Source organism: Nycticebus coucang, chromosome 12 (genome assembly GCF_027406575.1).
Source record: "Nycticebus coucang isolate mNycCou1 chromosome 12, mNycCou1.pri, whole genome shotgun sequence".
NCBI classification, from domain to species: Eukaryota; Metazoa; Chordata; class Mammalia; order Primates; family Lorisidae; genus Nycticebus; species Nycticebus coucang.
The window spans coordinates 80,994,946-81,011,714 of record NC_069791.1 but is presented as its reverse complement, the minus strand read 5'-3'; the positions used below and the strand labels follow the sequence as shown (position 1 = coordinate 81,011,714).

The window sequence follows — 16,769 nt, the reverse complement described above, 5'->3', positions numbered from 1 at the left end:
TGACAGGTTTGAATCCAGCCTGGGCCGCCAAACAACAATGACGGCTGCAACCAAAAAATAGCCAGGCGTTGTGGCGGGCGCCTGTAGTCTCAGCTACTTGGGAGGCGGAGGCAGGAGAATCGCTTGAGTCCAAGAGTTGGAGATTGCTTGTGAGCTGTAATGTCACAGCACTCTACCCAGGGTGACAGCTTGAGGCTCTGTCTCAAAAAAACAAAAAAAGTTTTAGGATATGAATGAAAAAATTGAAAAACTTGCTGAAGAGATGGACAATATAAGAAAAGATATAACAGAACTTAAAGAAATGAAAGAATTATTCAGGGAATTGCAAAATACAGCAGGAAGCATCAACATATTAGACCAAATAGAAGAAAGAATTTCAGAGCTTGAGGAAAAGGCTTCCAAACTAACCCAGTCAATCAAGGACACAAATAAATAGAAAGAAAGAAGGGGAAGAGAAGGGGGAAAGAAGAACAATCACTCATGGAAATATGAAACTGTATAAAGCGGGCTCATATAAGAATGATGGCTCAGGTATCCCTGAGGAAGAAAATAAAAGCAAAAAGCATTCAAAATCTATTCAAGAAAATTTTTGAGGAAAACTTTCCTGGTATTGCCAGAGATTCAGATATCCAGATACAAGATGGTCATCAAACACTGGGCATATTCATAACAACTGGGACATCTCCAAGACATGTCATCAACCTAGCCAAAGTCATGTTAAAGGAGAAAATTCTTCAAATTACAACAGGAAAGTAACAACTAACCTGCAAAGGATAACTCATTAGGCTAATAGCAGACTTCCCAACAGAGACTTTAAAAGCCAAAATTGATTGAGACCCCATTTTTAGTCTTCATAAGCAAAATATCTATTAGCCAAGAATTTTGTATCTTATAAAACTGAATTTCATAAATGATGGAGAAATAAGACAAGCAAATACTAAGGGACTTTGTCCCTATTAGATCTACCCTACACAAAAAGAAGTGTGTTATACCAGGATCAGCACAATAGATAGATACCCACCAGCGTACAAACACCCAAGCTCACAGCTCTTATAAAACAATAGAAGAGGGGGCAAAAACCCATAAGGAATCATCCCGCATGATGAACAGAATCGTATTCCATGTGTCAGTACTAACATTGAACTTGAATGATCTGAACAACCCACTTAAAAGACATAGGCTAGCTGAGTGAATGAATAAAACATACCTCATATATGCTGTTTCCAAGAAATGCACATAACTTTTCAAAGACTTACACAGACTAAAGGTAAAGGGATGGAAAAAATATTTCATCTAAGTAAAATTGAAAAACAAAAGTTAAAGGGATGGAAAAAATATTTCTCTAAGTAAAAATGAAAAACAAACAGGTGTAGCCATTCTCATATTAGATAAAATAGGCTTTAAATGAACAATGGTTTAAAAAAGCCAAAAAAAACAAGCTCAGCACCCATAGCATAGTACTTGCAACGTCAGCCACATACACTGAAGCTGGTGGGTTCAAACCCAGCCTGGGCCAGCTAAACAACAATGACAACTGCAACAAAAAATAACCAGTGTTGTGGTGGGTACCTGTAGTCCCAGCTACTTGGGAGACTGAGGCAAGAGAATTAAGCCCAAGGGCTGGAGGTTGCTGTGAGCTGTGACAGCACGGCACCCTACCAAGGTCGACATAGTGAGACTCTGTCTCAAAAAATAAATAATTAAAAAAAAACAAAGATGGTCATTATACATATAATGGTAAAGGGAGCAATTCAACAAAAAGACATAATAATCTTATACATATGCGCAACACAGGAGCTCCCAGATTCATAAAGCAAATTCTACTAGATTGAAGCAAAGAAATAAACAATAGTGTTGAAATTACCAGGGACTGGGTGGCGCCTGTGGCTCAAAAGAGTAGGACAACAGCCCCATATGCTGGAGGTGGCGGGTTCAAGCCCAGCCCCGGCCAAAAAAAAAAAAAAACAACCAAATTACCAGGGACTTCTATACCCCACTGGAAGGACTGGACATCATCGAAACAGAAAATCAATAAACACTAGACTTACACAGGACTCTAGAACACATGGACCTAATAGGCATTTACATAACGTTTTACCCCCAAACTACTAAATATATATTCTTATTGTGTGGGACATTTTCCCACACAATTGGGATTGATCATATCTTAGGCCACAAAACAAGTCTCAGCAAATGCAAAAAAATTGAAATTATACCATGTATCTTCTCAGACTACAGTGGAATAAACTAGAAATCACTCAAATCTATACAAAGTCATGGAAATTAAATAACCTGATGATGAGTGATCCTTGGGTAAGTAACAAAATTAAAATATAAATCAAAAGATTCCTTGAACTGAATGACAAAGGGGACATAAACTTTCAAAATCTGTGGGATACAGCTAAAGCTATCATAAGAAGAAAGTTCATAGTCTTAAATGCCTCCATAAAAATTCCCAGAAAGATCCCAAATTAACAATCTAATGTCACATCTCAAGGAACTAGAAAAAGAACAAACAAGACCCAGAACCACTGGGAGAGAAATAACAAAGCTCAGAGCCAAACTAAATGAAAGGGAAACCAAAAAAACAATACAAAAGATCAGTGAAGCAAAAAGTTGGGTATTTGAAAAGGTAAACAAAATCAATAGATCACTACCCAGATTAACCAGAAATAGAAGAGAAAGGACTCAAACTCAATTAGAAGTAAAAAGGGAGACATTACAACTCATACCACAGAAATACAAAATATCATGTGTATTATGAAAACTTTTATACACACAAAATAGAAAACATAGAGGAAATGGATAAATTCCTAGAAACATACCACTTCCCAAACATGAATCAGGAAGAAATAGAAACATTGAACAGACTGATAATGAGCAGCAAAATTGAATCAGTCATTTAAAAAATCTACCAACAAAGCCCCAGATTAGACAGATTCACATCCAAACTCTACCAGATCTACAAAGAAGAACTGGTATCTATCCTCAGAAATTATTATATAACATTAAAGAGGAAAACCTAGTATCTCTGTGATACCAAAGTCAAGAAAGGATACACCGAAAAAACTATAGACCAAAGTTCATTGTGAACATACATAGAAAAATCCTCCACAAAATACTAGCAAACCAAATTCAACAGCACATCAAAAAGATAATTCACTATGATCAAGTGGGTTTCATCCCAGAGACACAAGGATGGTTTAACATATGCAAATCAATCAGTGTGATTTACCACATGAACAGAAGCAAAAACAAAGACCATATAAATCATGTCAGTGCATGCAGAAAAAGCTTTTTGATAAAATCCATCACCCTTTCATGATAAAAACCCTCAAAAAAACTAGGCATAGAAGGAATGTATCTCAAAATTATAAAAGCTGTATATAACACACTCATAGCTAACATCACACTGAATTGGGAAAAGTTGAAAGCATTTCCCTAAACTAGAATAAGAAAAGGGGTCTACTGTCATCACTTCAATTCAACATAGTTCTGGAAGTGCTAGCCAAAGCAGTCAGGCAGGAGAAAGAAAGAAAGGGTACCCAAATTGGGAAAGAGGAAATCAAATTATTCCTGTTCACTGATACTATGACCTTGTATCTGGAAAACACTCCAGACTCCATCAAAAGACTTATAGAATTGATAAATTCAGCAAAATCTGAGGTTACAAAATCAGTGTACAAAATTCGGTAGCATTTCTAGGTACTAATAATAGTTGAGCTGAGAGTCAAATCAGGAACTGAATACCATTTACAGTAGCCACAAAGAAAATTAAATACCTGGGAATATACTTAACCAAGGAGGTGAAAAATCTATATTAAGTAGGAACTACATAACACTGAGGAAAGAAGTAAGAGATAACACAAACAAATGGAAAAACATCTCATACTCGTGGATTGGTAGAATCAACTTCATTAAAATGTCCGTACTGCCAAAAATGATTCATAGATTCAGTGGAGTCACCATATGAATGCCATATTTCAAGATCTAGGAAAAATGATCCTAAACTTCATTTGGAACCAAAAAAGAGCCCAAATAGCCAAAGCAATCTTAAGCAAAAAGAACAAATCTGGATGCGTCATATTACCTGACTTCAAATTATAGCAAAAGGCTATGGTAACCAAAACAACATGGTACTGGTGTAAAAGTAGAGACATAGACCAATGGAACAGAATAGAGAACCCAGAAATAAAAACATCTACCTGCAATCAACTGATTTTTGACAAAGCAGACAACACTCAAAGAAAGGAAGCCTATTTAATAAACCATCTGGAAAAACTAGATAGCTTCATGCAGAAGAATGAAACAGGATTCCTATCTCTCACCATATACAAAAAATTAACTCAAGATGGATAAAAGACTTAACTGTATTTTTCCACTTATGATGATGTTTTTGTATAATGCACACCCACATTTTAGGCCCAAACTTTCAGGAAAACACCCCTTGAAAAAGTGGCCAGCTCTTGCGGGAGAGACACATCTAGGGAGGCCTAACACTCCCGTGGTAAACATGCACATTGCACCACACTCCCACAGCAGCCGACTCTGTGAAGGCTGCTCCTTGCTTCTCTTCCAAGAGCCCTTACCTCTCCACCATATCAGGGGCCACAGCCATGATGCCTATGCATATGGCTAGAAGGGCAGGAGCTATTGAGACTTGCTTAGGACATGAGCAGCCAGGCAGATCCCTGGGACCTGTTCAGGGCTCCCACCCTCAGCACAGCTGAGCCTCCAGCCTTGACCCTCTCCTTGCATAGCCACAGCCTGCCTTGCAAGCCATACCACCACCCCTCTCCTGATGCCAGCACTTAGTGGAGGCCACTCCAGCCCACTCCTATTTGATCCTGAATCCTCCCCAGCTGGACCCCATGTGTGCAGTGGGCCCAGTTGGGAGGATACAGCAGCTCCAGAAGGCCTAATCAGCTCCCCTGCTCCCAAGCCATACTACCCATCTATAATGCACATCCTTATTTTTCCCTAAAAAATTTGAGCAAAAAAAGTGCATGTTATACACGAGAAAATATGGTAAATGTAAGGCATGAAACCTAAAAATTCTAGAAGAAAACATAGGAAAAACTCATGTAGACATTGGGCTAGGCAAAGAATTTATGACTGAGGCCCCAAAGGCAAATATAGCAACCACAAAAATAAATAAATGCTACTTATATTAAAAGGCTTTTGCACAGCAAAGGAAATAATCAAGAGTTAATAGTCTACAGAGTTGGAGAGAATATTTGCAAATTATACATCTGATAAAGAATTCATATCCAGAATCTACAAAGAACTCAAACAAATCAGTAAGAAAAAAACAATCACATTAAAAAGTGGCAGAAAGAGATAAACGGAAGTTTTTTAAAAGAGGATAGACAAGCCGGGCGTTGTGGCGGGCGCCTGTAAGCCCAGCTGCTTGGGAGGCTGAGGCAGGAGAATCGCAGAAGCCCAAGAGCTAGAGGTTGCTGTGAGTCCTGTGTACATCATGGCACTCTACTGAAGGCGGTAAGGTGAGACTCTGTCTCTACCAAAAAAAAAAAAAAAAAAAGGCTAGACAAATGGCCAACAAACATATGCAAACTATACAACATTAGTAATCAGCAGGGAAATGCAAATAAGAACTACAAAAAGATACTACCTTACTGCTGTCAGAATGATCGTTATGAAAAGGTCAGAAAAACAATAGATGCTGGCATGAGGGCAGAAACAAAAGAATGTTTATACACTGTTTATGGGACTTCAGATTTCCTCCTGGAAAACAGTATGGAGATTGTTAAAAGAAGTAAATGTAGACTTACCATTCTATCTTAGCAATTCCACTACTGGGTATCTGTCTACCCAAAGGAAAAGTAGTCATTTTTTTTGCCCAGGGCTGGATTTGAACCCGCCACTTCCGGCATATGGGACCAGCGCCCTACTCCTTGAGCCACAGGTGCTGCCCCAAGGAAAAGTAGTCATTTTATTGAAAAGACACTTGTACTCAACTGTTGTGTTTTTTTTTTTTTTTATGGACCTAAAGTCTTTTTTTTTTTTTTTTTTTTTTTTTTGTAGAGACAGAGTCTCACTTTATCGCCCTCGGTAGAGTGCCGTGGCATCACACAGTTCACAGCAACCTCCAACTCCTGGGCTTAGGCGATTCTCTTGCCTCAGCCTCCCAGGTAGCTGGGACTAAGGTGCCTGCCACAGTGCCTGGCTATTTTTTTGTTGCAGTTTGGCCTGGGCCAGGTTTGAACCTACTACCCTTGGTATATGGGGCTGGCACCCTGCCCACTGAGCCACAGGCACCGCCCTGTACTCAACTGTTTTTCACAGCACAATTTACAATTGCAAAGATATGGAATCAACTGAAGGGCCCATCACTTCACTAGGGAATAAAAGTATGTGTGTGTATTTGTCATATTACATGGCTGGATACATTCCAGACAACCCTTTATGAAGTATATGTGTGTGTATGCATATGCATGTGTACAAGTGTAGATGAAGCCTCAAAAGCAAACAGGAGAGGCTCAGCACCTGTGGCTCAAGCAGCTAAGACACCAGCCTCATATACCTGAGTTAGCGGGTTTGAATCCAGCCCAGACCCGCCAAACAACAATGACGGCTGCAACCAAAAAATAGCCGGGCATTGTGGTGGGCGCCTGTAGTCCCAGCTACTTGGTAGGTGGAGGCAGGAGAATTGCTTGAGCCCAGGATTTGGAGAGTTGGAGATTGCTGTGAGCTGTGATGCCACGGCCCTCTACCCAGGGTGACAGCTTGAGGCTCTGTCTCAAAAAAAAGCAAACAGGAGAGTGACCTGAAAGAATGGGAAGCAGGTATAGAATTCTTTATGGCTTTGTACTCCAGCCTATAAGAGTGGTAGGATGCTCTGAGGAATTTTAAGTGGGGGATTGGTATGATTAGGTTGTTATCTTTTAAACTCCCTTAACCCTCAACTGCAAAGGTTATGAGAGTAGATTTTAGGAAATCTTAAGAATCAGTAGCACATAAAAGGTACAGGCAAAGGAAAAGAGATTAGAACATAGCCCACTGAGAGAGGCAGTGGAATTATAAAGCAAAAATTAGTTGTCATATTGTATAGTGGTGAAATTTCAAAAATAATAATCAGTTGTCAGCAATACCAGATACTGTCAGAGTTCAAGTAAGAAGTATTGAGGCCCACTGCATGAATAGCATAAATGTTTTTAGTATTCATTGCCAGAAACATTAGGGCAGAACAAAAGCCAGATTATAGGGAAATGAGAAATAAAGGGGTGATGAGGGAATAGAATAAGTGTTGACAATCCTTTGAAAAAGAGTTGTGATCTTCAAAAAAAGCAGGGTTGGTAGTTGCAAAGATGTATGTGGCCAGTGAGAATGTTTAATGTTGGAGATATTAAATGATTTTAAATGATGATTTGAAGGATTCAACAAAAGTGAAAGATAAAGCTGAGAAGATATGGGCTAGATTTAAACCTTTTGTGAGCCTGGAGAGAATGGACTAATTGCAAGGGAAAATTACCTTTTTGTGCAAATTGCTGGGCTAGTAATACCCCAGAGGTACTATTTCATTAGTTGGGAATGGGGAGGATAAGACCAGTGAATCTGCTTTTCAACAAATACCACGTAATCAGTGATTTTCAGGCTACATTTTGATAAATATGACTCTTTTTTGTATTTTCTCTCCTATCTATTTAGGAGAAGACTCCTGTCTTCAGTTTCTTCTCTATCTAATCTAGATTCTACTATCTAGTGTTTTCTAAGATAGGAATGATTTCAGATGCTTCGTGGCCCCAGAAGTAGAATGATGGTGAAAATCATTGGGGTTGTGGAAGTTAAAGAAGTGAAAGGCTCTGATAGGTCAAAATCAGTTGTGGGACATTTAAAAAATATGTAGATGTCAATTTCACCTCTGCAGATTCTGATTTAGTAGCTCTTCGGTGGCACCTGGACATGTATACATTTATATCTATGTACTTAAAAATCCCTACAAGTGTTAATGCACAGCCCAAAGAACTACTACATTAGTTTTCTACATGATAAGTAAAGTTGACTCAGATTTTTGGAAGAGTCTGAGGTGAAAGAGAAACCTGTTAAGCCCAGAGTCATCCTTGATTTGAATTGATTGTAATTCTAGTATCCTTTAGGACAGCAGTCCCCAACCTTTTTTGTACTAGAGATTGGTTTCATAGAAGATAATTTTTCCATGGGCTGGGGTGGAGGGGAGGATGTTTTCAAGCACATTACATCTCCACCTCAGATTATTAGGCATTAGATTCTCATAAGGAAACACACAGCCTTCTCCTCACATGATCAGTTTACAGTAGGGTTTGCACCCTTATGAGAATCTAATGCCTCTGCTTATCTAACAGGAGGCAGAGCTCAGGCAGTGATGCAAGCAAAGGATAGCAGGTGTAAAGATAGAGAAAGCTTGGCTCCCTCACCTGCCTTCACCACCTGCTGTGTGAGCCAGTTCCTTACAGTCCACAAAATGGTACAGTCTGCAGGGCAGAGGTTCAGGACTATAGACTTAGGCAGTCAAAAGGGAATTTGTTACTTTTCAAGATATCATGGTTAACTTGTCTGATAGAGACTATAGCAATCCCACAGGCTTCTCTAGAAAGGTTGAAGTATAAATTGTGTGAGGAATTATACCAGGATGAGGGGACCTGTGGCCTTCTAGGTCCTTAGGTGTGGCCTTTTGACTGGAGTAAATCTGTAAAAATACAAATTTTAGGCGCTTGTAGCTCAAGCAGCTAAGGCACCAGCCACGTACACCAGACCTGGCGGGTTCGAATCCAGCCCAAGCCTGCCAAACAACAATGACAACTACAACCAAAAAATAGCTGGGCATTGTGGCGGGCACCTGTAGTCCCAGCTACTTGGGAGGCTGAGGCAAGAGAATCGCTTAAGCCCAGGAGTTGGAGATAGCCGTGAGCTGTGATACCACGACACTGCCCAGGGCGACAGCTTGAGGCTCTGTCTCAAAAAAAAAGAAAGAAAGAAAGAAAAGAAATTCAATGTTCATCAGCATTGTAACACTCATAAGGACCCCAAATATTTTAAATTAGAGGGAGAGGCATGAAAGGTTGTATTGCAGAAGTTAAAAGATGAAAATCAAAAGGGAATTTGTTACTTTTTGAGATATCAAAAGCAAAGAAAATTTGTTCAAGCAGTAGTAAGACCTGAAGATAATGCCACTGAAACAGTTTACAAAGTAGCTTATATACTTGGAGAAAGGGGGAAGCCATTCAGTGATGCAGAAATTGTGAAAGAATGCATTGTTGTGGCTCAGTGAGTAGGGCGCCAGCCCCATATGCCGAGGGTGGTGGGTTCGGACCCAGCCCTGGCCAAACTGCAACAGAAAAATAGCCGGGCGTTGTGGTGCGCACCTGTAGTCCCAGCTGCTCGGGAGGCTGAGGCAAGAGAATCGCTTAAACCCAAGAGTTAGAGGTTGCTGTGAGCTGTGTGACGCCACGGCACTCTACCCGAGGGCGGTACAGTGAGACTCTGTCTCTACCAAAAAAAAAAGAATGCATTGTTGAAGTTGTAGGATGCGTAGACCCTGATAATGTTTCAAAGTACAAACTGCCTCTTTCAAAGAGAATGTAACTGATCATCAGCATGAATTAACCTTCAACATAACAAAATAACTTCATGTAACACTTCAAAAGGAAAATATATATTATTCGATCACTTTGGATGAATCAACTGATACTACTGACTTGCCCCAGGTTTTATACTTCATTTGAGTCATAACAGAAAATTTCCTTTGCTACGAAGAATTATTCACTTTGGGCACCCTTGGTAACAGAATGTGGAGAATAGATATCTTCAACTACTTTCACAATAAATGTTGTAAAGATGGGCTGAATTTGGTAAGTTTAGCGAGTGTATGTACAGATGGTGTACCTTCCATTGGCAGGACATGAAGGGTTTATTGCACAAATTTAAAAAAAAGTATTGACAGATCCAAATGCTCTCATTTCTTTTCTTGCATCAGCAAAATCTCTGAGCTAAAGCTATTATTTTAAGTGACACTTTGCATCAAGTTATAAGTATTGTTAACTATATTTGTGCAAATGCAGCACAGCATCATCAGTTTCATAACATGCTAAAGTTGAATGTTAAAGTATTCAGTGTGGATTTGCTGAAGTCGAGGCAGGTGGATTGCTTGAGCTCAGTAGTTCAAAACCAGCCTGAGCAAAAGCAAAACCCCATCTGTACTAAAAAGAGAAAAACTAGTCAGGCACCCTGGTGGGTGCCTTTAGTTCCAGCAACTAGCGAGGCAGAGTCAGGAGGATCTCTTGAGCCCAAGAGACTGAGGTTGCTGTGAGCTATGATGACACAACAGCACTCTACCAAGGCAACAGAGTATTTTTCGACTCTCTCTCTCAAAAAAAAAAGATAAAGTGTTTTGGGTAACATACTTTACCCAACACACTTTAACACCCAGGGACAGGTGTTAGCCCAGATTTTATCTCTTCAAGAACAGAAAGTTAAACTTTGTGAAGAATAGAATCAGGAATGTGAATTATTGAAAGAAAATTTCTATAGGAATGCAGCATTTCTGTGTGATTTCATGTCAAACAAAAATATCCTGAATATTTCTTTACAAGGTAAAAAAAAACTCAGTCTACATATGATATGTGGCAAAAAAAAAAAAAACGAACAAAAAAAAAACAAAACACCAAGCATTTTGAAAACTATCTTTTTTCAAAAGACTTCTAAGGGAAATTTCAGATGAACATTTTTCCCAGTTAAGCAAAGGCCATTGATGAGCTGGATAATATATGCAAATTATTTGAAGAATATACAGCTTTTGATTGGAGAATACAATGAAAAGTTCATTGACTTTGAGAATCATGACATCACACTCAAATCAGCATTTCAGCCTCACTTAATTGATGTCACTAAGGCACTTAAAGGACTACAGATGGAATTGATTGAGCTCTTAGTAGATGACATTTTGTAGTCATTGTTTGATGCTAGGAAAGACCAACTGAAACATGGAAAAATGAAATAGAATACCCACGCCTTCAGCAACATGCCAGAAAAATCCTTTCTTGCTTGTCAAGCACTTATTGCTGCAAATCTACATTCTGCCGTTAACCCAAATCAAAATACCCTTCAGGTCACAAATGTCTGATACCCTGTTAGAGGAACAACCGAAACTGTGAAACTCTGCTACAACCAAATATTCAAATGCTTTCAACAAAAAGCAGATACAACAAAGTCATTAAAGTTAATTCATTTTAAAATTAGCAAATTTTTATTTTTGAAATTAAGTACATAGTAGTTAGATTTTTACAAAATAACGTACATTTTTAAATATATCTACTTGAAGTTTCTTGAATGTGGCCTTTAATTATAGCTAAATTAATGTGGCCTTCCAACATGAAAAGGTTTCTCACCCCTGATTTACACTATTAGTTTGTTGTTCTTTCCAGTATAGAATTAAAAGGGAAATTACGATAAGAAAGGGGAAAGATTGGCTCGGCGCCTGTGGCTCAAACAGCTAAGGTGCCAGCCACATACACCTGAGCTGGGGCATTCAAATCCAGCCCGGGCCGCCAAACAACAATGACAGCTGCAACCAAAAAATAGCCAGGTGTTGTGGCGGGTGCCTGTGGTCCCAGCTACTTGGGAGGCTGAGGCAAGAGAATCACTTAAGCCCAGGAGTTGGAGGTTGCTGTGAGTGGTGATACCACGGCACACTACCCAGGGAGACAGCTTGAGGCTCTGTCTCAAAAAGAAAGGAAAGATTAAGTACTAAGAAGGACTCAGAGTATACAGTCACCCCTCCATAGCCATGGTTTCTGCATTCATAGACTTAAAACAACCCCAAATAGAAAATATTAGGGGGGAAATGGATGATTTTACCTGTATTAAATATATACAGCCTTTTTTCCTTTGTCATAATTAACTAAACAGTAAGTATAACAGTAATTTACATCACATTTCCATTGTATTAGGTGCCATAAGTAATCTGGTTATGAGTTTAAGTATACAGAAGAATGTGTCTAGGTTACATGGAAATACTGTTCCATTTTATATAAGGGACTTGAGCATCCATGGATTTTGGATCTGTAAGAGTCCTGGAACCAATCTCCTATGGCTACTGAGAGATAACTATATTAGAAGGAGGCCAAGACTATCAATCAGAAGTCCTGGGTTCTAGAACCAGCTTTCACTTAGCTCTATGATATAAGGATCTTCAGGATACTTCCTTAAGCCAAAGAACTGAGAGCTAAATCAGCATTTCCCAAGGTGTGTTCTGTGGAATCCTAGTCCCATCAGTTGCCACAAAAATATTTTCAAATTGGTGGCACCTGTAGCTCTGTGAGTAGCTCATTTCTTTATGAATGAATAGTTTGTCTATCTCTTTACAGCCTGAGCCTGCTAAACAATAATGACAACTACAACAAAAAAATAGCTAGGCGTTGTGGTGGGTGCCTATAGTCCCAGCTACTTGGGAGGCTGAGGCAAGAGAATTGCTTAAGTCCAAGAGTTGGAGATTGTTGTGAGCTGTGACACCATGGCACTCTACCGAGAGCAACAGAGTGAGACTCTGTCTCAAAAAAAATGTTTCAAATTAAATATATTTTGGAAACATTGCATTCAATATGTAATATATTCGACACACTTCCCTTCCCTTTGGGGTTTTCTGGGATTCACAATGTACATACCATATGACAATCTCTAAGATTTGTAGCAAAAAACCTTATTTTAATTTGGTTGAAGCCATAATTTTCTGACTCTGATTTCATCCTTTTTTGTGAGTAACAGACATATGATGTTAATGTGGCACACTTTAGGAAAATTTCAACTAGGTAATCTCTGGAATCCTAGTCATCTGGAGTTCAGTTCATACATATGAAGGAGAAACTCTATTCTGCCTACCTTTGTAAATGTAGCTTTCTTCTTGTGAGATACATGGCTTTGAGGTAATTGGCTTTGAAACTTCAGGGAATTCTCATAACTTCTGTCTTGCTCTTCTGACAGTGGGGCTTTTTCAGTGCTTATGCTTGTTGATTAATTCCCAAACCTAGTTCTTACAGTTGCTTTTAAGTTGCTCCTGAAGGGTCTGCCTCTCAGTGAACTAGTTGTGAAATTTTAGTTTCATGCCATGTCTTGGGCAATAAATGGCTGCCTTAATGAGCAGGGCCATTTCACTAGAACTGTGGTTTTCTGTTTTAAAAAATTGTTTCCCATGGCTCGGTGCCTGTGGCTCAAACAGCTGAGGCACCAACCACATACATCTGAGCTGGCGGGTTCAAATCCAGTCCGGGCCCACCAAACAACAATGACGGCTGCAACCAAAAAATGGCCAGGAATTGTGGTGGGCGCCTGTAGTCCCAGCTACTTGGAAGGCAGAGGCAAGAGAATCACTTGAGCCTAGGAGTTGGAGGTTACTGTGAGCTGTGATTCCATAGCACTCTACCCAGGGCAACAGCTTGAGGGTCTGTCTCAAAAAAAATAAAAATAAATAAATAGTTTCCCAGAAATGACTTTTTTCTTTATTTCCATTACTAGCTTTTTGAGAAAGATTTTTTTGGGGTTGGCCGGGGCTGGGTTTGAACCCGCCACCTCTGGCATATGGGTCCGGCGCCCTACTCTGTTGAGCCACAGGCACCACCACCCTAGAATTGTATCTTACAAGATCCCTGCCAAGGCACAGATTTGAATACCATAGTGAAGTCTGTATATGAAGGATTGATGATTTTAGAAAACAAAAAGTAATAGCCACCTTCAGAAGCCCCTGCATCTTACCTCTTCATAAACAAGGCAACATTCTGAGAGTGGCTGCCCCTGGAAAGCAGAAGTCATTCTTGTGGATATCTTGGGGTACCTCTAATATCTGGGAGTGGCTGTTCCCCACAAGGCACTGGAAAATTAGCTTTCAGGGATTCACAAGAATACTCATGCTTCTAGTACAAGCATCTCCTGACTGTCATACTGAAAGAAAACAAAGCTTTGGTGACATTACAACATAAGAACTACAAAGAACTATAGTGATCCTGGTGGAGGACTGAATCCAGACACTCAAAGGAAGGTGAAAAAAAAATCAAAAAGGAAGATGAACATTCTGAAAAATGAGAAGCATGAAATGTCTTTTGTATATTCAAGGATCACCTTAAACAAAGGAGAGGCAGGTCTCTGGAGTATAAGCTTGAAGATAAATTGATCTCTTGTAAGGATAAAGGGTAAAAATAGGCCCTCAACATATGTTCTCTGTATCACCTCATGTCAGTAATTCTTATCTACACTTAGAATCACTTGAAGACTTTAAAATTTAAAATGCTATTGCCCAGGTCTATCCCCACCCAATTAAATCCAAATCTTTGGGAGCTAGGGCTGAGCATTGGCATATTTTTTAATTTCCCCAAGTATTTAGCTAGGACTGAAAAACTACTGACCTCATTTGTGCCACAACAAGTGGAATTGTACCACAGAGGAGAGAGTCCTGCCTTGAATCCCCCAGTGTAATAGAGGACTAGGGATGTCACAACCTTTCTGTCTTAGCATCTCTGTAAACTATATAAACACAAGGCATAAATTCCAAGATTTAAATTTAGCCTAATATGTATTAACATGATGCTTTTCTCAGTTATGCCTTCTCAGAATGCTGTTCCTTCTCAGGAAGGGACCACGAAGAGGAAAGAAATGAATGCTGGATCACAGATAGTCAGGTCCCAGGTAAGTTCAGTTTTCTTCTCCTCTGAAATGCTATTCTGGTTGTCAGAATATGGGCACTTTTCTTTTTCTTTTTTTTTTTTCTTTATGTAACTGTTATTCTTTAATATTAAAATTTTTATTCATAAAGTATATTCTTTTTTTTTTTTTTTTTTATTGTTGGGGATTCATTGAGGGTACAATAAGCCAGGTTACACTGATTGCAATTGTTAGGTAAAGTCCCTCTTGCAATCATGTCTTGCATGTGTGACACACACCAAGGCCCCACCCCCCTCCCTCCGTCCCTCTTTCTGCTTTCCCTCTCCCCATAACCATAATTGTCATTAATTGTCCTCATATCAAAATTGAGTACATAGGATTCATGCTTCTCCATTCTTGTGATGCTTTACTAAGAATAATGTCTTCCACGTCCATCCAGGTTAATACGAAGGATGTAAAGTCTCCATTTTTTTTAATGGCTGGATAGTATTCCATGGTATACATATACCACAGCTTGTTAATCCATTCCTGGGTTGGTGGGCATTTAGGCTGTTTCCACATTTTGGCGATTGTAAATTGAGCTGCAATAAACAGTCTAGTACAAGTGTCCTTATGATAAAAGGATTTCTTTCCTTCTGGGTAGATGCCCAGTAATGGGATTGCAGGATCAAATGGGAGGTCTAGCTTGAGTGCTTTGAGGTTTCTCCAAACTTCCTTCCAGAAAGGTTGTACTAGTTTGCAGTCCCACCAGCAGTGTAAAAGTGTTCCCTTCTCTCCACATCCACGCCAGCATCTGCAGTTTTGAGATTTTGTGATGTGGGCCATTCTCACTGGAGTTAGATGATATCTCAGGATTGTTTTGATTTGCATTTCTCTAATATATAGAGATGATGAACATTTTTTCATGTGTTTGTTAGCCATTCGTCTGTCGTCTTTAGAGAAAGTTCTATTCATGTCTCTTGCCCATTGATATAAGGGATTGTTGGCTTTTTTCATGTGGATTAATTTGAGTTCTCTATAGATCCAACTTATCAAGCTTTTGTCTGATTGAAAATATGCAAATATCCTTTCCCATTGTGTAGGTTGTCTCTTTGCTTTGGTTATTGTCTCCTTAGCTGTACAGAAGCTTTTCAGTTTAATGAAGTCCCATTTGTTTATTTTTGTTGTTGTTGCAATTGCCATGGCAGTCTTCTTCATGAAGTCTTTCCCCAGGCCAATATCTTCCAGTGTTTTTCCTATGCTTTCTTGGAGGATTTTTATTGTTTCATGCCTTAAATTTAAGTCCTTTATCCATCTTGAATCAATTTTTGTGAGTGGGGAAAGGTGTGGGTCCAGTTTCAGTCTTTTACATGTAGACATCCAGTTCTCCCAACACCATTTATTGAATAGGGAGTCTTTCCCCCAAGGTATGTTCTTGTTTGGTTTATCAAAGATTAGGTGGTTGTAAGATGTTAGTTTCATTTCTTGGTTTTCAATTCGATTCCAAGTGTCTATGTCTCTGTTTTTGTGCCAGTACCATGCTGTCTTGAGCACTATGGCTTTGTAGTACAGACTAAAATCTGGTATGCTGATGCCCCCAGCTTTATTTTTGTTACAGAGAACTGCCTTAGCTATACGGGGTTTTTTCCGGTTCCATACAAAACGCAGAATCATTTTTTCCAAATCTTGAAAGTATGATGTTGGTATTTTGATAGGAATGGCATTGAATAGGTAGATTGCTTTGGGAAGTATAGACATTTTAACAATGTTGGTTCTTCCCATCCAGGAGCATGGTATGTTCTTCCATTTGTTGATATCCTCTGCTATTTCCTTTCTGAGGATTTCATAGTTTTCTTTATAGAGGTCCTTCACCTCCTTCGTTAGGTATATTCCTAGGTATTTCATTTTCTTTGAGACTATGGTGAAGGGAGTTGTGTCCTTAATTAGCTTCTCATCTTGACTGTTATTGGTGTACACAAAGGCTACTGACTTGTGGACATTGATTTTATATCCTGAAACGTTACTGTATTTTTTGATGACTTCTAGGAGTCTTGTGGTTGAGTCTTTGGGGTTCTCTAAGTATAAGATCATGTCGTCAGCAAAGAGAGAGAGTTTGACCTCCTCTGCTCCCATTTGGATTCCCT

General features: G+C 39.3%; 1 protein-coding gene across 4 annotated transcripts in view; it reads left to right on the top strand.

Annotated features, from left to right (window-relative positions):
• The window catches only part of ZNF713 (zinc finger protein 713), a 94,262-nt gene that overhangs the window by 7,389 nt on the left and 70,104 nt on the right, over positions 1 to 16,769 (top strand). For 2 of the 4 annotated variants that reach the window (XM_053555101.1, XM_053555097.1), the window contains exon 2: positions 14,582 to 14,670. The exons of 1 other annotated variant lie outside the window; for it this stretch is intronic. In XM_053555101.1, the coding sequence (XP_053411076.1) occupies positions 14,582 to 14,670 (89 nt within the window). The remainder of the gene's footprint in view (positions 1 to 14,581; positions 14,671 to 16,769) is intronic. One more of the 4 variants, XM_053555098.1, reaches the window with a different exon arrangement.